The sequence below is a fragment of the Microcaecilia unicolor genome, chromosome 6 (assembly GCF_901765095.1).
Source record: "Microcaecilia unicolor chromosome 6, aMicUni1.1, whole genome shotgun sequence".
NCBI classification, from domain to species: domain Eukaryota; kingdom Metazoa; phylum Chordata; class Amphibia; order Gymnophiona; family Siphonopidae; genus Microcaecilia; species Microcaecilia unicolor.
In genome coordinates this window covers 188,650,491-188,675,674 of record NC_044036.1, presented here as the reverse complement: position 1 = coordinate 188,675,674, position 25,184 = coordinate 188,650,491, and the positions used below count along the sequence as shown (strand labels likewise).

The window sequence follows — 25,184 nt, the reverse complement described above, 5'->3', positions numbered from 1 at the left end:
AAATAAATTCAATTAAACCAGGGAGGAACATGAGGTGGGGAAGGGGAGTGAAAAAGAGACAATTGACACAAGTGTGAAGGGGGTGAAATCACTGCGAGGGATGGTAAAAAAAAAAAAAAAAAGAGTTGTAATCATCAAGAAGCAGAGGTAAATACTTTAGTGAAAATTGAGTTTTAAGAATATCTTTAAATTTTAGAAGCAAGAGTTCAGTTCGTAACTGCAAAGGGATATTATGCCATAGGATGGGTGAAACAACTGAGAATGAGGTGGTTCTTGCAAGATGTGAGCACACCTGAAGAAACGAAGGTACTACTAAAAATTGTTATTGGGAGGAATATAACTTGCATATTGGAGAAAAGAGTATGTTTGAGTAGAAAGGGTGGGAGACCAGAATGAAGAGTTCGGAAGATGGTAACAATCTTGAAGAAGAGGGGAAAAGCACTATTAAACCTTGTGGCACTGTGTATCAATTTAACTGCTGTGTTTTGAACCAGCTGTAGTCTGCATAATTGGTATAATGGTAGAACATGAAGTAAGGAATTGCAGTAATAAAGGAGCTAAAGTATCAGGGATTGAATATCTGTGGTACCTGGATAACTTCTGGGTCTACCTCATCTCCACACCCTGGTGGACAGTTCCGCAGCAGTGAGAACAGGTATTCAGTGACACTATCCAGATATGTGTAGAAGAATATCTGTTCTAGAGCTGGTCAGTGTGATTTAGCTAGGAAGGAGCTTCTCCTGCCTGGTTAAATCATTTTAAATATTGGCCCCATAGTAAATATAGCACAAGATATGTCATGCTGGGTCAAAACAAAGGTTCATTAAGCTTAGCATCCTGCCTCTGATATTGGCCAGAATGGGTCACTAGGAAGTATCAAGAAATAGATCCATCAGAAAAAGTACCTGTATATAATATATAAATCACCTTGGCTGTACCATAGAAAGGTGGTAAATCAAATGCATGACCCTCAGCCCACAAAAGATGAATTGTGATTATTCCACGTTAGGTAAATGAGCACGTAAATTTCCATGCTAAACCAAACATCCAGCTCCTCACCCCTCCAAGTCTTTTACTGGAATTTTCAACCCCTTTCCTACCACTGACCCCATATCATTTTAAGCATGCTCAGAACATGCTATAGCAGTGGTTCCCAAACCTGGTCCTGGAGACGCCCCAGCTAGTCAGGCTTTCAGGATATCCACAATGAATACTCATAAGAGATTTGCATGCACTGCCTCCACTGCATGCAAATCTCTCTCATGAATATTCATTGTGGATATTGTAGATCCCCTATGGGTGAGGTTTAGAGCAGATGGTAAGAGTATGTAATCACGGTGTACAGGCCCCACACTCAACACTCACCAATTGAGGAAATACAGAGAAAATAAGGAAATTCTATATTTGAAATAGTGTGCAATTCAAGATATTAATAAATGAATTTCCCTTGGTGATGATTCAAATTTACAAAGCGATGACAATATTGCACACTAGACTTGAAATTAAATTAATTTATTGTGCAAAGTGTTTTCTTTAAAATTTCAATATAAAATTGTAATAATTTTCATTAATAAGACAGCTGTTCAATTGCATTAAAATATTATTTTCTCACTTTCAGAAAATGTATACACCTTCAATAAATAGACTCACTAACAACTTTCACATCACAAGTCAGATAAGTAGTACAGTTGTTTCTGTTCTCTATTCTTCAAAATTTACTTTATCCAGAAAAAATTATTAAAGAAATTGATTCTTTGTCTCAATTCTTTCTCTTTAAGGATTAAACCTCCTCCACTTGGATATGAAAAAAACACTTATATACCTTCAGGTAAGTAATTTTAGTCTCTGAACCACTGTAGATGTTTGTACTTAGCTGTTTTGTAGACCTTTCTTGTATAGTATTAACTTTGGTCTTTCTTTAACGTTGGTGCACTTGTTGCTTGGAGGTTGCCAGTACTTTGGTTCAACGCTGCCAGGGAGCAGGAACCCGGAACTTGAGTACCTACTACTCTATGCTTTGAAGAAAATCAAAAAGGCAAAACCCTATCCCTGTCTAATTCATCAAATCAATTCCTCTTTTGCTATAATTTCCAACTCATTTCCCTATATGATTGTTCAACTTATTTCCCTAACTAGCTTCCCAAGTAAATAAAAATATAATTAATTATCCCTGTTCTACTCCCTCCCATCAACAATGCTCTCAGATTTTTTTACATTAACAGAACTACTGAGATAGTTAAACAAATTCAGAGATTTTTAAAATCTCCCAAATCAGAACAGCTCACAGCTATTCTAAATCCACTGTATTTTAAAGTCAATTTGATTACTTTTTCTTTTCAAAGTAATTTATTCTGAGGTTCTGCAAAAGTTTTCCAATTAATAGTGTCTCACAGAACCCACTTTAGAAAGACAGCATTAAATGTGCACAGCAGATGACACATTATTCATAAATACTCAGTGTGACAAATTATTAGCTGAACAAGCCACCCCAGCTTATCAGACTGAATAATATTGTTTGATAAATTAAATTATTTTATTATTAAAACAGCACCTTTACCATACAGCTCTCAACCACAACTCTAAAAGCCTTAAAAGACGCGGGAGGCTTTTAAAATTAATTAATTAATTAAAGTCACACTCTCAACACACCAACAGTTCTTAAAAATCACTTAATCCATTTTAAAACAGACTTTTCCTCACAGCTGACCAGAGACCATCAACACAGATCTATTCAGCATCAAATCTATCTCCCAACTGCCCAGCAAGCCGTTGCCAAGGCAATCAGGCCAGCTTGCTCAGCTGTTCTCCCAGTGATGTCACTTTAGAACCTTCTCCCTAGCTCTAACCCTCAGCACACACACCCAGGTAAAACCCCTTTTAAAGGGGACACACTCTTATTTTATATATATTTATTTTTTTCCAACCCTTTACAATATCCTGAAAACCTGACTGCCTGGGGCACCTCTGGGACCAGGTTTGGGAACAACTGTGCTATAGTACTGGCCTCCACCAGTGCACTAACACATTCTTGAAATGCTAGTGACTGAGGTAAAGAGTAGCCTAGTAGTGGTTAGAGCAGAGATTCCCAAACCTGTCCTGGGGGACCCCAAGCCAGTTGAGTTTTCACAGTATCCACATTGAATATGGATGAGAGAGATTTGAATACATACAAATCTATCTCATGAATATTCATTGAGAATATCTTGAAATCCCAACTGGCTGGAACATCACACCTGGATCTGCTCACACCCTTCTATTCTTCCCAGTGTCCCCATCCTGAATCTTCCCTCTCTCTCTTACCCTCCCCTCTCTCTCCCTCCCTCCTTCCTACTCCTTTTATGTTCCTTTCCCAAGTCCTCTTCTTCCCCAACTGTACACTCCTGAGGGTCCCTTTCTGGGGCCTCTTCCCCCCCCCCCCCCCCCCCCAAAGAATACTCTACTGTTTCATAGCCCTTTCCCAGATCATTTCCAATCTTCCTAACCCTTCATCTACTTTGAGTGTTCCTTGGACCCAGCAGCTGGAGACCTTGACATGGTCTTGCTCTCACATGTGTTTCACTAATAACAGGAGGTCCAGGCAGGACAAGTGGTAGGACAACAGTGAATCTTTTGAGTGTGTGCCATATGCTCTTTTCCTTGATTTAGTTGTGCCTGAAGTTCTCATCCCTGCCTGCACCAGGTACCAGATCAGGTTCTGTCTGCTGCAGAAGGCCACAGAGCAACCTGTTGCACAAGGTCCCAGGGCAATTACCATGGTTGCCCACTCCTAATACCAGACCTGTCTCTCTCGCTTCACCCCATGTCTCTGTCTCTCTCCCACTCTTACATATTGCCCAGTGTCTTCCTCTTTTACCCTCTTCCCTCTCACTATCCTCCCTCCCATCTGCCCCATTTCATCCCAACTTTCTCCTCCTTCCACCGTCATTTTCTTCTTTCATCCAATCCCTCTTCTTTCTTGCCCCTGCAATTGGCTGAACTTATGCCTTCCTACTATGCAGTTATGAGGTTAGGCAGAAGTACATGAGTGCTGGCAGAGGTGGATACTCCTGGACTGGCAAGACTCCTCATGCCTCCTTCACTTTTTACACCATGATGGGGAAAACAGGGGCAGCAAAGAAGGATTGTTTATCACAGTTGCATCATCCAGCCCCTGTTTACCACACAACTATAAAGTTCTACCTGCGTACATCAGTTATAACAGGGGCACAGCTCTCCTGGTTCCACAGCACACTACAGTTCTCCTGATGGGTACATGTATTTTCACACCAGCCACAGCGCATGAATCGTGGTGCCCTCAGACAACGACTGCAAGTCAGAAAATGTCGACAGCCTGGGCCAGTGATGTTCACCAGTGATACCTACAGGACAAGGAGGCATAACACAAGAGAAACAAATGCTTACAAAACACACGTATCAGAAGAATCATCATTGATAAAAGGCAGAGAAATCTCTGCTTTCATACTCTACCTCCTACAGTGCTACTAGCTGGGAGGAGGATAAGGGAGATGGGAACAAAGGACTAGATGACTACCAGGTGTTCTAGGGAGCCGCGTGCTCTGAAGCTGAGGATCAAAACTTAAAGAGTCATGTTGTACATAATGGTTAACATTTCAATTTCAAAGCAGATTATAAATCAACATTATACTCAAGTGAGACAATATAACAGCAAAGCAACATAAAATCTAATAAAACTAAATACACTTTCCCTATCAATAAAGATTAGTAGGGTGCTGGATCCAAGATGGCTGCACGAAAGGTTGTAGCCATAGCAGCTCCTTACCTAGCTCTGATGGGTAATCCTTGGATCCCCTTGTCATTATGAGGAAGAGGAAAGGAGTGGCCCAACAAGTTCCTCCCTTGTCGTCGCCAAATCCACTGCTCAGACGACCTTAGAGCAGTTTTGCACTGCTATGGGTCCCACCACGAGCCCTTCTTTGACCACCCCCAGTGGCAGTGGGGGGGGGGGGGGGTGTCTCTGAATCCTCTACAGGGGCTTGCTCCACAGCAGCCTGAAGCTGTAACCCGAGTAGTGGAGAGTGGAGCAGCAGGAAGAGGGTTAATATTCTCTCTGTCCCCGATGGAGGGATCACCATTTGCAATCTCCTCCTGCTCCCCCCCCCCCCAAGAATTCAAGCAGAGAAGTGGAACCTGAACAACATTTACAGCCAACAGTGAGTAGTTCCACTGGGAGAGAAGGAGTGCAAAGGGCTTCTGAGCTATCTTTGCAATAGCTGCAAAATCCCAAAATAGTCAATTAGATGCTCTGTTGGACACTATGCATCTCCTTAATACTTTCCTGAAATCTGTGGCCAAGCTTGTGGGTGATTTATCCAATTCAAGGGAGACTGCAGAAGCCCATACTGAAGAACTGAGACGTTATGCTACTAAGATGAGTTCTCTGGAGGCTAAGGTGGATAAGCTCCAAGAAGAAAATGCACTTTTGATTAAGGATAAGATCTTTATTCATAGTAGAATGGAACATCTAGAAAATCAAACCCAGAAGAATATTTTAAGGTTTTTTAAAACTTTCGTAAGTCTCCTTTGATAGCTCCCGTTGTGCATATATATGCGAGAAATTTTGAAAATACCAGCAGAGTCCTTACCACTAGTGGTGAGGGCTCAATATTTGAATTTGTCATCTCAATCTGATTCTGTTTTTGTACAAGAGAAAGAACATCCTGTATTGAATATCACTGAGTTCCTGGAATCCTCCTTGAAAATAGTGATCCAAAGAACTACTTTACTAGCAACATTTGTTCTGGAATTGGATCAAATTCTTGTTCTTACGTCTTGTTTCCGTGTGATTGATAAAAAATTTCTTGGCTCAAAAATAAGAGGTTTTCCAGATCTTTCTAGAATTATCCAGGAACAATGCCAGGAATTTTTAGTTTTGCAGCCTAGAGTTCAGGCGTTGAGTCTGAAGTTTATTTTGAGATTTCCTTGTTGTTGTGTTATATTAATAGATAATAAATCATTTATGTATCTTATACATAAAATAATAATAAAAAATTAGTAGGGTGCCTAGGAACACTATGTTTTTCGTAATCTACCATGCCATACCCACTTAAAGGCACCACCCTCATGTTAGCAGGGCACTATGGAGGATTAAAGTGGAACTACAATCTGCCTATCCATATCCCCTCCCCCCACCACCACCACCTGAGTGAGGCAGCCAAGGCACAAATCACTTCAATAGGCTCAGAATGATGGATGCAGAGGCATAGCCAGATGACTGATTTTGGGTGGGCCTGAGCTTAAAGCAGATGAGCACAAAATTCAGCCCCAGCCCTGCTCCTTCTTCGTTCTTCTGGCTGCCAACCCAAAATATTAAACACCTGAGCTGGCGAGTATCCCCAAATCCAGCCATCTGAAGATTTCTTCTTCTCCGGCAGTCAGTGATCTTCTGAACGGTAGCCGGCAGCCCTTGCCTTGAGTTGATGCCGCCAACAGCAGGCTGTGCATGTGTAAAAACTGAGCATGTAGAAAAGGGCTAATGTCAGTGTCAGCTCGAATTAAGGGCTGCCGGCTGCTATGTGGAAGAGTGCGAACTGCCCGAGGAGGAGGAAATCTTCAGCTAGCAGGATTTACAGATTCCTGCCAGCCACAGCAAATGTGCCACAATTTGGGGTGGGCCTGAATCCAAACTGGGTCACATCAAGCCCCAAACTAAAAATATGAATTTGTATTAAAAAGTTCCTTCTCCTTTTAGGAGTGTATGATGCTGTATTTTAGCTGGGGAGGAGTTGGATGGAAGGGTCTTTCTTTCCAAATACTAGCTAAACTGAAGTAATCCTTTACAGAGACGCCAAGAGTGGCCTGCATCAAAGAATGAAATTTACTGCCCCAGTGAGACTAAACACTGTTGGGGGAATTCTGTGCAAAATTAAAATTCTGTGCACAATATTTTGAAATACTGCATGTTTTGAGGTCCTTTTACTAAGCTGTGCTAACATGTGGCCTGTGCTATGACTAGCACGTGAGTTTCCCTTTGCACTGAGGCCACTTTTAGTGTGGCAGTAAAATGGCTTATTTTTAATTTCTTCAATTAAGAGTTTAACAGTTTAATTCTCTTGATATACCACACTTCTAAATTGTCAGAATGGTTCAAAATAAAAACATCTTAAAACATAGAAAAAGAACACCAATATAAAATTAAGGCAGACCTAAATCACACTTCCAACCAGTCATACTACCATCCTGTAGACCTAGGGTGATATCTACCCAGGTCAGCCAACCAACCCAAATGCTTTTTGGAAAAAAAATGTTTTCAATTTCCTCCAACTGCCTAAAGGACACTTCTTCCCTCGAGGGAGCTGGTTCCAGAAAAATGGTGCTTGCAAAAAAAAAAAAAAAAAAAAAAGCACTCTGTCAAGTCACCTGCAGGCGCACCCGGTTCGTATCTGGCAAAACCAATAACTGCACTGAAGCAGACTGCAAGGTCTGCACAGGGATACAGGGTTGAACCATAGGTACCAAATTAATAGCCATGAACTCATTTCCAAATTAGCGCGTGGCCATTAGCTCGGGAGCCTTTACCGATATCTATTTACTGGGCGGTAAGGGCTCCCGCACTAATCTGTTGGTGCGCAGAAATGTAGTTATGCTAACCGATCAGCACTGGGCATGCCTACTCCTCACCCCAAACACACTCCCAGAGCTAAAAAAAAACATATTTTTTAGCACATGGGAAGCATGTGCAGAGGTCAAAAGTACTGCAGGATACCCGAGCAAGCCCCACAGTAGTGAATTTTCTCGCACAGCAAGCATGCATTAGTGCTTACCACAGCTTAGTAAAAGGACACTTTTATTTGTAATTCATGCATAGGATTTGCTTCATAATAAGGCCTGGTTCCTCCATGCTCCAGACTCGACACTCCACATCTTTCTCCCTCTTCAGGCTCAACCCTCCTTAGTGTTTTTTTTTTCTCTCTCTCTCTCTCTCTCTCTCTCTCTCCCTCCCTCCCTCCCTCCCTCCAATGTGGCTTGAACTTCTTCCTATGCTTGATCTCCTTTCCCTGAAAGGGTCAACCCCCAGCTTTCTCCCCTTGTTCTTTCATACCCTTGCCCCCAAGCTTTCTTTCCTTTTAAGAACATAAGAGCAGCCATACCGGGTCAGAGCAATGGTGCATCTAGCCCAGTATCCTGTTTTCCAATCAGTGGCCAAGCCAGGTCACAGTACCTGGAAGAAACCCTTTGTTTCTGGATGAACATCAATGAGCGGGGACTGACTGGAAGTTTTATCCACTCCTTACAGTCAATAAGCAGTTCACACAGTTAGATTCCAAATTGTGAAGGGTTTATTGAAACTTAGATAAAAAATAATAATACAATTCTGCAATTTCCATAAAAATGGTAAATTGTGGATTACAGTAAGAGATAAAGCTAGTCTGTTACTATGAGCTATATTAAAAAAGTTTTTTAAAAACACAAGAAAAACATTACCCATCCAATCAAACCTATAAATGGCAAGTGACCGACTCACCTGCAAATGCGCAGTAGAGACTTCCCTCTCTGTCCCGCCCCCGCGTCAAGACGTGATGACGGGAGGGGGGCGGGACAGAGAGGGAAACTGCGTGGAAGGGGAGGGAGGGAACCGCTGACGTCGCTACCGCTCCCCCCCCAAGGTAGCTGCTACCGCCCCCCCCCCGGAGTCGCCACCACCCCCCCTTCACCCGGCCCGGGCCCTCTCTTCGTTATTCAACTTACAGCAGCGCCGAAACAGCAGCAAGCAGCTCAGCTTCAGCTCCCGTCGGCCTTCCTTCCCTGCCTGTGCCCCGCCCTCGCCGACGTGACGTCACACTCCGGGGTGGGGGGGCGGTAGCGGCTACCTTGGGCGGGGGAGGGGACATAGGAGGTCTCAGAAGGAGGGGGGCCTTGGAGCTGGGAGGGCTGGACTAAAGGGGGCCTTCCAGCTGGCTGGGAAGAAGGCATGGGGGGGGCAGCAGGGGGCCTTGGAACTGGGAGGGAGGGAATGGGGGCCCCTTACAGTTGTGAGGGAATGGGGCCCCTTACAGTTGTGAGGGAGAGCAGGGGGCCTTGCAGCTGGGAAGGGGGGAGGACTGGAGCCTTGGAGCTGGGAGGGAGGGACAGAAGGGGCCTTGGAGCTGGCAGGGAAGGAGGATGGCAGGGGGCCTTGCAGCTGCAACGGGAGGGGGGCCTTGGGAAAAAAAAAACATTCCAATACGCGCCCGTTTTAACGGGCTTAACGGCTAGTAATACCATAAACAACCAATGGTAATGAATTCCATATTAATGCAGCTTGATGTGTAAGCACAGCATTGAAAATATACAGTTAACTGATGATCACTATATAATAATCTATCAACAGTGGAGGGTATTATAAGGTTACATAGATAATGTTTATGTCTATTTGGAATTTGTTATACCTGCCAAATCAAACACACATCACGGCAGTTTACAAATGTAAATTAAAAATTCAGAATCTGAATGGAACACCATTAAAGAGATAATATCACGCTAATCCAAAGAAGTGTTGTAAACTTTTTAAAAGAATGTTCAGAACATATGGATACTGAAAGATCATTCCAGAGCTTAGGAGCAAGGGAAAAGGAGGACAAGCATCTAGTGGACTGAAGGTGAACTTGTCTGGGAGAAAAGAAGGACAAGGCAATGACCATCAAGAGAACAATGAGAATGTGAAGGGAACAATTAAGAAAGATAGATACTGGGGCCTACCTACATAGAGAGCTTTGTGAGTAAGACACAACACTTCAAACTAGATACGATGTGAAATAGGCAGCCAGTGCAAGTTATATAGAAGAGGGGTGACTCGATTGCCATCCTTTATGCTATAAAACAATGCATATCCAACCCCTTTAGGCTGTGCTCATATCCAGCTCTTGTGTTTCACTGCCTTCCTCTCTGTTACTCAGCTTGCTCCTCCTCTAAAAGGGGAGAGGGATAGATTTTATTCATAATTTAGTCTTCGCTGTTACTGAAACCCCTCCCCAATCCTGACATTTTAGGGGTTAAGATAAACTTTCCTCACCCCTTTATCCTCTTGATTTCCTTCTGCCCCCCATCTTTGATGAATGAGGCTTGGGGTTTAACTTTAAAACTCTAGCAGATATCGTTGTTAGATACTCCAGTCTTTTAGTGGTTGGTGATTTCAGTTTTCATATAGATGATCCTCCTACCCATTATAGATCTGCCTTTTTCCACTCTGCTCTCTCTCTCTCTCTCTGATTTGGGGCCTTCCCAATTGGTCAAATCTCCTACTCATGTTGCTGGCCATATTTTTGATCTACTACTCTCTGTCCTTCTCCCTGCATTGTCCCTTCATGACTTCACTGCTCAGCTGGTATCTTGGTTCTACCATTTGTTTTCTCTCTTTTAGGTTATTTTCCTAACCCTCCATCTCTCTATCACCCTCATTTTAATCTTGCTGATTGCATTGTCTGAATTCTTGTAGAGCTCTTGTCTCTGGTTTTCTTGCTGAATTGCTTCCTTTCCCTTAGAAAGGTAGGCCCTTTCCTGGAACAAAGTTTTAGCTCATTCATGCCCTTCATCCACTTGAGATTTCACAGAGAACTACTACTACTACTACTTAACATTTCTAGAGCGCTACTAGGGTTACGCAGCGCTGTACAAATTAACGAATAAGGACGGTCCCTGCTCAGAAAAGCTTACAATCTAAAGGACGAAATGTCAAGTTGGGGTAGTTGAGATTTCCTGAGAAGAGGTGTTGTGATTAGGTGCTGAAGGCGACATTGAAGAAGTGGGCTTTGAGCAATGATTTGAAGATGGGTAGGGAGGGGGCCCGGCGTATGGGCTCAGGGAGTTTGTTCCAAGCATGGGGTGAGGCGAGGCAGAAAGGGCGAAGCCTAGAGTTGGCGGTGGTGGAGAAGGGTACTGAAAGGAGGGATTTGTCTTGAGAGCGGAGGTTACGGGTAGGGACGTAAGGGGAGATGAGGGTAGAGAGGTAAGGAGGGGCTGCAGATCGAGTGCATTTGTAGGTGAGTAGGAGAAGCTTGAACTGTATGCGGTATCTGATCGGAAGCCAGTGAAGTGACTTGAGGAGAGGGGTGACGTGAGTATATCGGTTAAGGCAGAAGATAAGACGTGCGGCAGAGTTCTGAATGGACTGAAGGGGGGATAGATGGCTAAGTGGGAGGCCGGTGAGGAGTAGGTTGCAGTAGTCAAGGCGAGAGGTAATGAGAGAGTGGATGAGAGTTCGAGTGGTGTGCTGAGAGAGGAAGGGGCGAATTTTGCTAATGTTATAGAGGAAGAAGCGACAGGTCTTGGCTATCTGCTGGATATGCGCAGAGAAGGAGAGGGAGGAGTCGAAGATGACACCGAGGTTGCGAGCAGATGAGACGGGGACAATGAGGGTGTTATCAACTGAGATAGAGAGTGAAGGGAGAGGAGAAGTGGGTCTGGGTGGGAAAACAATAAGTTCAGTCTTGGTCATGTTCAGTTTCAGGTGGCGGTTGTACATCCAGGCAGCAATGTCGGATAAGCAGGCCGATAACTTGGCCTGGGTTTCCGCAGTGATTTCTGGTGTGGAGAGATAAAGCTGGGTGTCGTCAGCATAAAGATGATAGTGGAAACCATGAGAAGAGATCAGGAAGCCTAAGGAAGAGGTGTAGATTGAAAAAAGAAGGGGCCCAAGGACAGATCCCTGAAGAACTCCAACAGAGAGCGGGATAGGGGAGGAGGACGAACCATGAGAGTGTACTCTGAAGGTACGATGGGAGAGATAAGAGGAGAACCAGGAGAGGACAGAGCCCTGGAACCCAAAGGAGGACAGTGTGTCAAGAAGTAGGTTGTGATTGACAGTGTCAAAAGCGGCGGATAGGTCAAGGAGGATGAGGATGGAGTAGTGACCTTTGGATTTGGCGAGGAACAGGTCATTGCAGACCTTAGATAGTGCCGTTTCTGTCGAGTGTAGGGGGCGAAAGCCGGATTGAAGCGGATCGAGGATGGCATGAGTGGAGAGGAAATCAATGCAGCGGCTGTGAATGGCGCGGTCAAGTATTTTGGAGAGGAAGGGTAGGAGGGAAATGGGGCGGTAGTTGGAGGGACAGGTAGGGTCAAGTGATGGTTTTTTGAGGAGTGGTGTGACCACAGCATGCTTGAAGGTGTCCGGGACTGTTGCAGTGGAGAGAGAGAGGTTGAGGATATGACAGATGGTGGGAGTGATAGTAGGAGTGATGGTGTTAAGTAAGTTGGTGGGGATGGGGTCTGAGGAACAGGTGGTGGATTTCGAGGAGGAGAGGAGATGGGCGGTTTCCTCTTCGGTGATAGCAGGAAAAGAGAAGTAGGCCTGGGTAGGTTGGTTGAGAGAGTGGGTTATAGGATGAAGAGGAGGAGAAGGTTTGGTGGTGAATTCGAGGTTGATCTTCTGGACCTTGTCACGGAAGTAGTCAGCCAGAGATTGGGGAGAGAGAGAGGGGGGTTGGGAGCGGAGGGCACTTTGAGGAGGGAGTTGATGGTGGCGAAGAGACGACGTGGGTTAGAGCTGAGGGAATTAGTCAGTTGGGTGTAATAGTCCTGTTTAGCGAGGAATAGGGAGGATTGGAAGGAGGATAGCATGAATTTGAAGTGAATGAAGTCAGTATGGGCGCAAGATTTCCTCCAGAGGCGTTCAGCCGAACGGGCGCAGGAGCGGAGGTATCGGGTGCAAGGAGTCAGCCAGGGCTGGGGATTGGTACGCCTTGTGGGACGGGAGATGGACGGTGCAAGGGTGTCTAGAGCAGAGGAGAGAGTGGCATTGTAAGTGGAGACAGCTTTGTCAACAGATTTGGAGGACATGATGGAAGGGAGGAGATCAGAGATACTAGAGGATAAGGTGGGGGGGGGTCAACAGCCTGGACATTTCTGGACGTAGTAGTTAGTGTTGGGTGAGATTGAGGGGGAGGGTGCTGAAGTGTGAATGTGATTAGGTGATGGTCAGAGATAGGAAGAGCTGAAACGCAGAAATTGGAGGGTGAGCAAGTAGAAGAGAGGACGAGATCAAGACAGTGGCCAGATTTGTGAGTAGGGGTGGTGGGGCTCAGTTGGAGGCTGAAGGAGGAGGTAAGAGTGAGGAACTGAGAAACATATGAGTCGGATGGGTTATCAGTGTGAATGTTGAAGTGACCAAGAATGAGGGATGGGGATGAGGGCTCAAGAAAAACGGAGAGCCAGGCATCGAAGTCGGTAAGGAAGGAAGGGAGGGATTTATCAGGGGGGCGGTAAATGCTGCAACTCTGAGTGGCAGTGGGTGGAATAGATGGATGGAGTGAACTTCAAAGGATGAGAAGCAGTGAGACTGAGGTAGGTGGAGAGGTTGAAAACTGCAGGAGGGCGAAAGTATCAGGAACTCTGCTTAAAGTGCAGGTAGGAAGGACTGAGTGCCTTTGGTGTAAACATCAAACCCACAAGCTCTTGCTGTTATCGCGATCATAAACTCATTCCTACACGTTTTATCTTAAAAAGTCCAAGAGAACCTATTTTTCAGACTAACACTTCTTCTAATCCTGCTAGGAATCTTTCAATATTGTTTTCTACTTTGACCATCCAGAAATCACAGCCAAAGTCTGTATCTGTGCCAACTGCAGGAGAACCTGTGAGGGTTATTCACTCTAAGGTCATGACACTTTGTGCCTCAGTCTTTTCTGGCTCTTCTCTCTCTCTCTCTGGCTGAAGAGTCTATTGGATCTGCTGACCCCCATTTGCTCTCCTTGGCTGGTCCCTCGTCATCTGTGTTGTCCTCTCGGTCATCTTCAGTCTTTCCATAATATCTCAGCTAACCTAAATTCTAACAGATTTACAACATGATTCCTTGACCCACTCTTCTCCACTTGTTTTCAGATGCCTGTACATGGCCTTCTCCCACCAGCATTTCTCTTAATTAATTACAGTCTTTCCTCAGGGTTAGTTCATGCTGTAAGGAAGAGGGCAGTAGAACAACCCCTTTTTGAAAAAGCCATCTTTGAATGTGAAACTGCCAATCATAAGAAAAAGAACATAAGTGTTGCTATATTGAGACAGACTGAAGGTCCCTCAAGCCAAGCATCCTGTTTCCAATAGTGGCCAATCCAGGTTAGAAGTACCTGGCAAGATCCCAAAACAGTATATTTTATGCTGCATATCCTGGAAATAAGCAGTCAGTTTTCTCCTTCTTAATAATGGCTTATTGACTTTTCTTTTAGTAAGTTATCCAAACCTTTTAAAAACCCCGCTAACTGCTTTTACTACATTCTCTGGCAACGAATTCCAGAGTTTAATTACACATTGAGTGAAGAAATATTTTCTCTGATTTGTTTCAAATTTACTACTTTGCAGCTTCATTGCGTGCCCCCTAGGCCTAGTATTTTTTTAAAGAGTAAACAAGCGATTCACATCTACTCATTCCACTCCACTTATTTTATAGACCTCTATCATATCTTCCTTCAGCTGACTGTTCTCCAAGCTGAAGCGCCCTAGCCGCTTTAGCCTTTCCTCATAGGGAAGTCGTCCCATCCCCTATATCATTTTTGTCGCCCTTCTCTGTACCATTTCTAATTCCACTATATCTTTTTTGAGATGCAGTGACCAGAATTGCACACAGTATTTAAGGTGCAGTCGCACCATGCAGCTTTAAAATGTCCTCATTTTTGTTTTCCATTCCTTTCCTAACATTCTAGTTGCTTTCTCAGCCGCTGCCGCACACTGAGCAGAGGGTTTCAACGTATCATCAATGATGACACAGATCCCTTTCCTGGTCAGTGACTCCTAATGTGGAACCTTGCATCACGTAAGTGTAGTTCGGGTTACTCTTTCCCACATGCATCATTTTGCTCTTGCTCACATTAAACATCATCTGCAATTTGGATGCCCAGTCTCCCAGTTTTGTAAGGTACTATTGTAATTTTTCACAATCTTCTTGCGATTTAACAACTTTGAATAACTTTGTGTCATCAGCAAATTTAATTACCTCACTAGTTACTCCCATGTCTAGGTCATTTATAAATATGTTAAAAAGCAGGGGTCCCAGCACAGACTCCTGGGGAACCCCACTATCTACCCTTCTCCATTGAGAATACTGACCAATTAACGCTACTGTCTATTTTCTACATAAGAACATAAGAGTAGCCACACTGGGTCAGACCAATGGTCCATCTAGCCCAGTATCCTGTTTTCCAAACAGTGGCCAAACCAGGTCACAAGTACCTGGCAGAAACCCAAATCGTGGCAACATGCCATACTACAAATCCCAGGGCAAGTAGTTGCTTCCAATGTCTCTCTCAATAGCAGACTATGGACTTTTCCTCCAGGAATCTGTCCAAACCTTTTCTAAACCCAGATACGCTGACTGCTATTACCACATCCTCCGGCAAAGAGTTCCAGAGCTTAACTATTTTTTGAGTGAAAAAAAATATTTCCTCCTATTTGTTTTAAAAGTATTTCCATGTATCTTCCTCGAGTGTCCCCTAGTCTTTGTACTTTTGGAAGAGTAAAAAAAAAATCAATTTACTTCTACTCATTATATACTGCTCAGGATTTTGTAAACCTCAATCATATCTCCGCTCATCTGTCTCTTTTCCAAGCTGAACAGCCCTAACCTCTTTATCCTTTCCTCATACGACAGGAGTTCCATCCCCTTTATCATTTTAGTTGCTCTTCTTTGAACCTTTTCTAATTCTGCTATATCTTTTTTGAGATATGGTGACCAGAACTGAATGCAATACTCAAGGTGTGGATGCACCGTGGACCGATACAAAGGTGTTATAATATGTTCTGTCTTATTCACAATCCCTTTCCTAATAATTCCTAGCATCCTGTTTGCTTTTTTGGCCGCCGACAAACACTGAGCAGAAGATTTCAGCATATTATCTACAACGATACTAAGATCTTTTTCTTGAACATTGACCCCCAAGGTGGACCCTAGCATCAGGTAACTGTGATTCGGATTATTAGGGCCTGTTTACTAAGCAGTTTTTATTCCATAATAGGACAGTACCTCCTATCCCATGACTCTCCAATTTCCTCTGGAGTCTTTCATGAGGTAATTTGCCTTTTGAAAATCCAGATACACAATATCAACCAGCTCACATTTATCCACATGGTTTTTCACTCCTTCAAATAAATGTAATAGATTAGTGAGGCAAGATTTCCCTTCACTAAATCCACCTTGGCTTTGCCTCATTGATCCATGCTTTTGAATATGCTCTGTAATTTTCTCTTTATAATAGTCTCTACCTTTTTGCACAGCATCAACTTCGAGCTCATCAGTCTATAATTTCCCGGATCACCTCTGGAACCTTTTTAAAAAATCAGTGTTACATTGGCCACCCTCCAATATTCTAGTACCATGCTTGATTTTAAAGATAAATTACATATTAGTAACAATAGTTTTGTAGGTTTGTTTTTCAATTCTATCAGTACTCTGGGATGAATACCATCTGGTTTAGCTGATTCCAGATTTATAGAGATTTCATTTAGTTTCTCTGACTCTTCAGCTTTGAAAACCATTTCTGGCACCGGTATCTCTCCCAAATTTTCCTTGGGGTGAAGACCGAGACAAAGAATTCATTTAATCTCTCCGCTATGGCTTTGTATTCTCTGACTGCCCCTTTTACCCCTCAGTCAACTAGCAGTTCAACTGATTCTTTTGCCGGCTTCTTGTTTTAAATATACTTTTTAAAGTTTTTACTATATGTTGTTGCCTCCAACAGAATCTTTTTTTCAAAGTCCCTCTTTGCCTTCCTTATCAGTGCTTTGAATTTAACTTGCTATTCCTTACGCTGTTTCTTATTATTTTCAGTTGGATCCTTCTTCCATTTTCTGAAGAATTCTCTTTTAGCTCTAATAGCTTTCTTCACCTCACGTTTTAAGCTTGCTGGCTGTCGTTTGGCCTTCCTTCTTCCTTTTTTAAAACATGGAATATAACTGGCTGGGCTTCCAGGATGGTATTTTTGAACCTTCGCAGCTGCTCCTCTAAGCTTTTTTTTCATCTTTCTTCTCATTTTATCATAGTCGCCTTTTTGAAAGTTAAGTGCTAACATATTGGATTCCTGCATGTACTTACTCCAGAGAGCCGATATCAAATCTGATCATATTATGATCACTGTTATCAAGCATCCCCAGTACCATTACCTCCTGCATCCATATAAGCAAATACTTTCCTCAGAATATCTTCTTTGGTCATTTTTGGGATACCTGCACATCTGAAGGTGCTATCACACACAAGGTATGCTCCCTCCTAGATGATGGCCATAGTATGTCCCTACCTGTCTCTCTTCTCACATTCCCACACTGCCAACACCTGTCCTTGAAGGCCCAGGTATAGTTTACTCAGTATTAGATATAGAAGAAGATGACTCTGCGGATGGTTCCCATACTTACTCTGCATACTATCCACCTGACCCTAATCCTAAATAATGCACACGCTTCTCTGAATTCAAATGCTTAACCACAGGCCTCATGTTCTTAAGACAATTCTTATCCCTCAGATGGTTAAAGGGTCATGGATTTGATATACCACCTTTCTGTGGTACAACCAAAGTGGTTTTCATTTATTATAAGCAGGTACTTTGTCCAAAGAGAGATCACAATCCATTCAGTCTAAATGCATTGCCTGCCAAAGGCAAATAATCATATATGTACCAACCATCCCCAGCAGTATCACACTGCTCTCCATCTTCTTACATCCTGTCATCATGCAACTATGTTCCACAAACAGAAACTCTTCTATCACCTCAGACCCAGCTGAATTATCAGTTTTCATTCCTTCTGGAATCTTCCAAATTCTCAAATTGTTTCTCCAACTTCTTTAATTGCATCTATAAGTCCCTTTTCAATTTAGCAATTATTTTAGCTTCATCTTTCAACAGGGTCTTAGTATCTTCCAATAAGGCAGATCTTTCCTTCAATTTATCTATTCTTTTCTTAAATAATGAGAATTGGGCTATAAGGGAAGTTGCCACCATTTATATCATTTTCAGTTGCACCATGAGTCATACTTTTAGGGATTTTGGCTCCTTCATTTTTAGGCACATTTTGCTAAACTAACTGCATCAGTTGGAGAGGGCCCATCATATATTTTTCTGTCCATCTTATGCATAATAAGGAGCGAGGCGCAGAAGTCAGGGAACTCAGGCCCTTGCAGAAACAGGAAGTTGCATCAGAGGAGGTAGGATGCAGCTGCAGGAAGGCTCTTGGGGCCAGCAGAGGAAGTCTTCTTGAATTGCAGATGATGCCTTCAACCCAGGCAAGTTTAGAAAATGGCCAGAGGAGGAGGAGGGAAGGAAGGAAGAAAGAGAACATCTGGACCACCGGGGGAGGGGAGGTAGAGGTCAGAACTACAGCACTGGTACTGATGCAATTAAATTTTTAATCAAACAGATATTTAATGTGCTGATCACACTAGTTAACACAGTTAAATCAACAGCTCTGGTTTTAAGACAATTTTATAAAGGCAGCATAAGAATCTATGAACATTTAGGGCTCCTTTTACTAAGCCACGGTAGCAATTCTCAGTGTGGCAAATGCAATAAAGCCCATAGGAATTGTTTGGGCTTTGTTGCATTTGCTGCATGGGAATCACTAGTATGGCTTAGTGAAAGGAGCCCTTAATGAACTAGGCTCCCAGATCTAGTCTCAATAGCATGCACTTCTGCTCTGAAGTTGGTGCACTTGTGGGCATGCACTCTAAGCAGGTACTCATGTATGTTATAAAATGCACAGATAATCAAACTCTACCTCCAGTGCACCCACACTAACTTTCTGGGATGCCTACATGCAGATCACGTAAATACAGATGCACCTACCCTTCATGCACATATTTGGCCACACAGTTTTATGAAAGCCCTTTCCCACTGACAAGCAGAACTGAGTCAGGCACATGTACTCTGTCTTGATAGAGGGCCCTTTTGATGCTAAGTGATGCCAAGAAAACAGTTTCTATTTTGCTACCTTTTTCACTGGTCTTGACTTTTCTGTTAGGATAAATATATGGAAGATGGAACAATTTTTATTTGTAAGGTTTTCTGATTTTTGGCTTATTCATCACAGATCAGATATCAACACATCTATTTGGCAATGACTTTTGTAGCACTCTGCTACCTGCCACCCTCAAGTATTTTACTTTGCATACTTCATTACAGAATAGGAAGAAGGAGGCAAGGAGAAGCAAGCGTGGGTAAGGCAGGTAGCAGGGCAAACGAGTGGAATAAGAAAGAGGATCACAGCCATGGAAGGGACAGTTCAGCTTTATTTAATATACTGCAAATAATAATAAAATATCTACACGGCTTACAGATCAAAATTTATTATGGTTAGAGCAATGGGTAAAAACAAAAGGTGAGATTAGGTTACATGGGGGATTTAATAAAATGCAAGAGAGCAGTAGAATTTAATAAAAATTAAACTAGGGAAGGTCAGGGGGTCACGTGATGCTGTGAGCGGCGAAAGACGTCAGTCACATCAGCTGCTCGGGGCCCCATCCACAGTTTGACTATTCCACCCCTCTCCTGGACTTTAAAACCTAGATTTTGGATTTATGAGCTGGTAACAACATATGGACAAATACTTAATGCGAGCCGTGATGGTGCAAGCACCTAAAATCTCGAAACGGAAAGAGGAGCAGCAGAAACCTTTGGGATTCCAAAATGGCGGCTGCCTCCCCGGCGGCTTTGCTGCCCCGCTCACACCCAGACAACATGGTTTTAGAACTTACAGATTTGGTGGTACGTGCCCTGGACCCTAGATTTACACAACTGTCAGAACAACTTACAGGATTAACAGCTCTAACCTCCGAGCTAACACATAGGACTGGGGAGCTGGAGGCACAAGTGTCTGAGGTGGAGGATGTACAACAGGCCCACACAGGAGAACTAGAAAAATTGGAGCGCTTGACCCAATAATACCATCAGAAACTGGAGGACCTGGAGAATCGCTCCCACCGCAATAATTTGAGGTTGGTCGGATTTCCAGAATCTATTGCTGAACCGAAACTTAAACGAACACTGGAAACATGGCCTCTAGCAACTTTCCCGGAAGGGGGGGAGGGAAGGGTGATCCGCCTTGAACGGACCCATCGTATCGGCCAAAAGCCCATGAGAGATCTAAGGCCTCGGGTAGTGATCGCTAAATTTCACAGCTACTCTCAGAAAGCAGCTCTATAAAACTTGCAGAGAGGATAAAAAATTTGATGGTGAACTGGTGAAAGATTTTCAGGACTATTCTGTGGCCTTGATGGTTAAGCGCCATGCTTTCTCTGTAACCTGTGCAAAACTGGTTGAAAAACAACTCCGCTTTATTCTGCAGTACCCGGCCACCCTGAAAGTTCTTATAAATGGCACATGGAAATCTTTTCTAACGCCTGAAACAGCGTCGGAATGGCTTAACCAACCGGATACTTGAACAGAGTCAGACACAAGGTTGCTGTCTTGGATCACACGTTCCCTTGTGCTTGGGAGAGCATGTTTGAGAGTTGCCACATTGGCAGTTTTGCGAGTTTAGAATTGGGATGTAACTATCTGAAGCCATGACTGGGCTGCAATATGAATGCTGTATAAGGGTCAATTGTGTGCCGGACAGACTCGACTGCAGATGGAAGACCTACACACAGAAGCGGTTATGATTACAGGAGACCAGCAACCCTGGGACCTGGTGCAGTGAGTGACCAGTTTGTAAAGAGAACACATAACTGGTTAATCTGCATTTAGACAGATTCTCTGTTTGTAACTCTGGGAGACATGTGTTACGGGTTTAAGTCTACAATGGCGGACTGGGATGGGAACCCCACAGCGTTCTAGATCTCCTTTGACTGTCCTTTCATAGGAGGAGGCGGTCATAGTTATCTAGGAGTAGGGCAGGGTCTAGTGGGATTGTCATGTTTGGTGGGGGGCGGGGGGCGGGAGGGGACGGCTGGGGGTGGGATTTTGGTTTGTGGGGCGGAGCACCGACTGGAGGGTGATGTGAATATTGGGTTGTTGTATCAAGTGGTGGGAGTAGTGCGTGCTGGACGTATGGATCTTTGTGCAACACAAGGGGAGCTGTACACCCACCTGACCAGCTGTTTGGATGGGCCCTGGCTGAGGCTGGGCAGCAGGGGGTCTGAGAGGGGAAAGTATTAGTAGTGTGGGCTCTGGATGAATGGGATGGCTAGGACCTCACCAACGCGTTTAATTTCTTGGAATGTGGCAGGGAATCACGTCCCTTATTAAGCGCTCCAAAATTTTGTCGACTCTTAAGCGCCATGGGGCCTCCATAGCATGCCTACAGGAGACAAAACTCTCAGACACAGAACATCAGAAGCTGTACCAGCAGTGGGTGGGGGAATGCTACTTCTCCTCCTCTACTGATCGATGAGGGGGTGTGGCGGTTTTGTGTCACGACTGGTGGAGAAAGACTCTGAGGGCAGATATGTATTGGTGCACCTTAATTATATGGGTCAAGAGTATTACTTATGCGCTGTGTATGGGCCAAATGTCTATGATGCTGGGTTCTTTCATGCACTTGTTAATTTAGGTCTTAAATACGACACGGCCCTGTGGATTATGGTGGGTGACTTTAACCAGGTCTTTGATCCAAGTTTGGATCGTTCCTCGCCTGGAGCATGGAGTGCGCTTGCTAAAGGTAGGGGTTTGCCCAACCTTTGCAGGCTTCTGGATTTGGTGAACCTGTGGCGTTTGCTACACCCGACACAGCATGATTACACGCACTTGTCCCGGGCCCACCAGTCCTGGTCTCGTATTGATTATATTCTGCTAACAACCTCGATTTTCTCAAGGGTGGTATCAGCAGATTTGGGTCCTATGGCGATATCAGATCACACTCCAATCTGGGTGGACTTATCAATGGGTCTAAACATAAGTACAGCTGGTATTTGGAGATTTCCATCTTGGATGACCCTAATTTTCAGAACTTCCTGGTTCAGAAATTGAATCTTTTCGCAGAAACCAATGCAGGCCATAGGGAGACCCCAGATTTGTTCTGGGAAACATCGAAGGCTGTGATGCGGGGTGAGATAATTAGTTATGTGAGTGCACGAAACAGGAGAATCACTCAGGGGATTCTCTTGTTGGAACGCCGGTATCAACAAGCTAAACAGGCCCATTTGAAGCATCTGTCCGGGAAGCATCTTCGAGAATGTGAAAGCTGCTCTGGCTGCTCTGAACTCTTTGCTTCATGAGCGAATGAAAAAGCAATTATTCTTTCGACATTGTCAATTCCATAAGTTCACTAACTAGCCGGGTAAACTACTTGCCTGGGTGGTGAAAGCGTGGTCAGCTAGAACATTCATTCCTGGTGGCACCGGATGGGTCTAGGAAATCTAACCACACTGACATTATGCAAATTTTTCATGACTATTTTTCACAGATGTACCAGGTGGATCTGGTACAGGGGGGGCCCTCTCTGGTAGACTACCCTGTGGACTCGGGTCTTCCTACTCTTTCTCCTGAGGCTAACAACTCCTTAAGCGCCCCATTACGTGCAAGTGAGGTCCAACAGATAATTAAGTCTCTGACATTGGGTACTGCCCCGGGAGCTGACGGATTCTCCCCAGAATACTATAAGATGCTGGTTCAACATGAGCGCACCACTTACACTATTCTATGAGGAGGTGATTTCAGGGGAAACCTTCCCTGCATGAGCTAACGAAGCACTTATAGTACTCATTCCCAAACCTGGTAAAGCTCCTGATTCCCCTGAGGCTTATAGGCCAATTTCGCTGCTCAATGTGGATGTAAAAATCTTGGCAAGGGTGCTGGCAGATAGGCTAGCTAAGCATATTCCCAATTTGGTGGGAGACCACCAGGTGGGATTTGTCAGGCCTAAATGTTCGTAGAGCGCTGTTGATGGTGGCCCAGAGCGGGGCCTCACAGAAGCCGATGCTCCTTGTTGGTCTAGATGCAGGGAAAGCCTTCGATCGTGTATCCTGGGAATACCTGGAAAAAGCGACAGCCAAAGCCAGAAGGATGCTTGGGTGCATAAAGAGAAGCATGACCAGCAGGAAAAAGGAGATAGTACCATTGTATAAGACTCTGGTGAGGCCTCATTTGGAATACTGCGTGCAGTTCTGGAGACTGCACCTACGGAAAGATATAAACAGGATGGAGTCGGTCCAGAGGGCAGCTACGAAATTAGTAAGCAGCCTTGAATGCAAAAATTATAGGGACAGGCTTATGAACCTCAACATGTATACGCTAGAAGAGAGGAGGGAGAGAGGAGACATGATAGAAACGTTTAAATATCTCAAGGGCATTTATATACAGGAAGAGAGCCTTTTTCAAATGAAGGAGAGCTCTGGAATGAGAGAGCATATGACAAAGATAAGAGGGAATAGGCTTAGGAGTAACCTAAGGAAGTATTATTTCACAGAAAGGGTGGTGGAGGTGTGGAATGGTCTCCCAGTGGAGGTGGTGGAGTCGAGGACTGTTCCAGAATTTAAAAAGGAATGGGATAAGCATGTGAGATCGCTTAGGAACAGGAAGAATTAGGGGTTACAGAGGATAGGCAGACTGGATGGGTCATATGGCCTTTATCTGCCATCATGTTTCTATGTTTCTAGGTGTTGCGATATGTAGGGATGAAGGGGTGTTTTTTGCAGGCAGTGGGCATCTTATACACGGAACCGGTGGCCCGTGTGCTGGTGAATGGCTTATGCTGTCCTAGCTTTCGGGTGGGTAGAGGAACCCGACAGGGGTGCCCGTTATCTCCTCTTTTGTTTTTGTTATATTTAGAACCCCTACTCCACACCATAGTAAGAGATCCGGTAATCACGGGAGTTCTGCTACCCCATCTCTATTAAGGTGTTGGCCTTCACAGATGACATATTGTTTACCATTACGAACCCCCAGAGCTCACTGGCCGCTGTGCTGGATGTTATCTCAGAATATGGGTATTATTCGGGCTTCAAACGTAACTTACAGAAATCGGAGGCCTTACCAATCCCTGTTTCAATGAGGGAGGAATGAGAGGGATTCTTCCCATTAAAATGGGCAACTGACCATATCAAATATCTAGGCATTAGGGTCCCAGCAGATTTGAAACAACTCTACGCTATTAATCTGGCTCCACTGTGGGCATCTACTCAAATTTCTCTGAGGATGTGGCAACCTCTCCCTGTATCTCTATGGGGAAGGATAGCGTTATACAATATGATAATAGTCCCTAAGTGGCTCTATGTTATTCAAGTATTGTCCCTCTTTTTTCTGCAACGCAATGAACGTGAGGGTGGCCTCGGAGTGCTCAGTATTAAAGTATTCTCAGTGTCTGGCTGTATGAGACACCTGAGTGACTGGTTTAGGGGTATGACTTTCTTTTCCTTCCTGGCTACTGAGGGTATGGTGCTGAGCCCGCACCACTTTAGTAATTGGCTTCATGCGACCCCTGGTCGAGCGGCTGCGAGACCGAGTTTTGCCCCCTCTTCCTTCCCCTGCGGAGAGCATGGTGTTGGGTCTGTAGACTTTACAATCTTGACCCTCATGTATCCCCACTGTTGCCAATTTGGGGGAATGCAGACTTCCCTGTGGGTAGGTCCTTGGCGGTCTTCTGCAGGTGGAGAGAGGATGGGACTCTTTTTCTCTTCCAAGTTCTAAATAAGAATGGCACATGTAAAGCTTTCCAGGACTTATGTACTAGCAAGCAACTGACCCCTCGGGCCTTTCTCCCCTACCTGCAACTGTGTCATTATATTGCCTCGTTACCACAGGCCTCCTTGTCTATGGCAAAATGGGAACAACTAGTTGAGATATATGACCTAGAAGCACAATTGGCAGTTCCCCTGAAATATTTTCATAACCAATTAAGAGAGACACTACCTGAGGTGTGCTATGGGGACCTGGCGCAGAGTTGGTCTGGAGAGTTGGGATACCAGATAAAAAATAAAACATTACAAGCCAGCTTACGAACCTGTTATGGGGCTTTTGGGAGTGCTGATATTCGGGAGTTGCAGTATAAATTTACTATGCACCTATATATCTCGCCACATAGGGCCTTTAGGGCTACCCTGCGCCCCTGTGATGATTGCCCGAAATGTGGGGGAACTGGAGCTCATTTGGGCCATATGTTCTAGCTATGTCCTCCAGTTCTGGCGTTCTGGACGACTCTTTGTGCCCATGTGTCTGGGATTTGGAGGATTAAGTGGCGACCCTCCCCTGCACTGCTGTTCGATGTGTATCATACAGGGGGACCCCGCAAAGTGGATCTAACAACTTTCCTAAGGCGGGCGGTTCTGATGGGGGAAAAAA

At 44.4% G+C, this 25,184-nt stretch overlaps 1 protein-coding gene across 7 annotated transcripts in view; it reads right to left on the bottom strand.

Annotated features, from left to right (window-relative positions):
- Nucleotides 1-25,184, bottom strand: part of MST1R (macrophage stimulating 1 receptor) — a 239,425-nt gene that overhangs the window by 102,635 nt on the left and 111,606 nt on the right. For all 7 annotated transcript variants that reach the window (XM_030205877.1, XM_030205881.1, XM_030205878.1 and 4 more), the window contains exon 5: nt 4,188-4,358. In XM_030205877.1, coding sequence (XP_030061737.1) covers nt 4,188-4,358 — 171 coding nt within the window. The remainder of the gene's footprint in view (nt 1-4,187; nt 4,359-25,184) is intronic.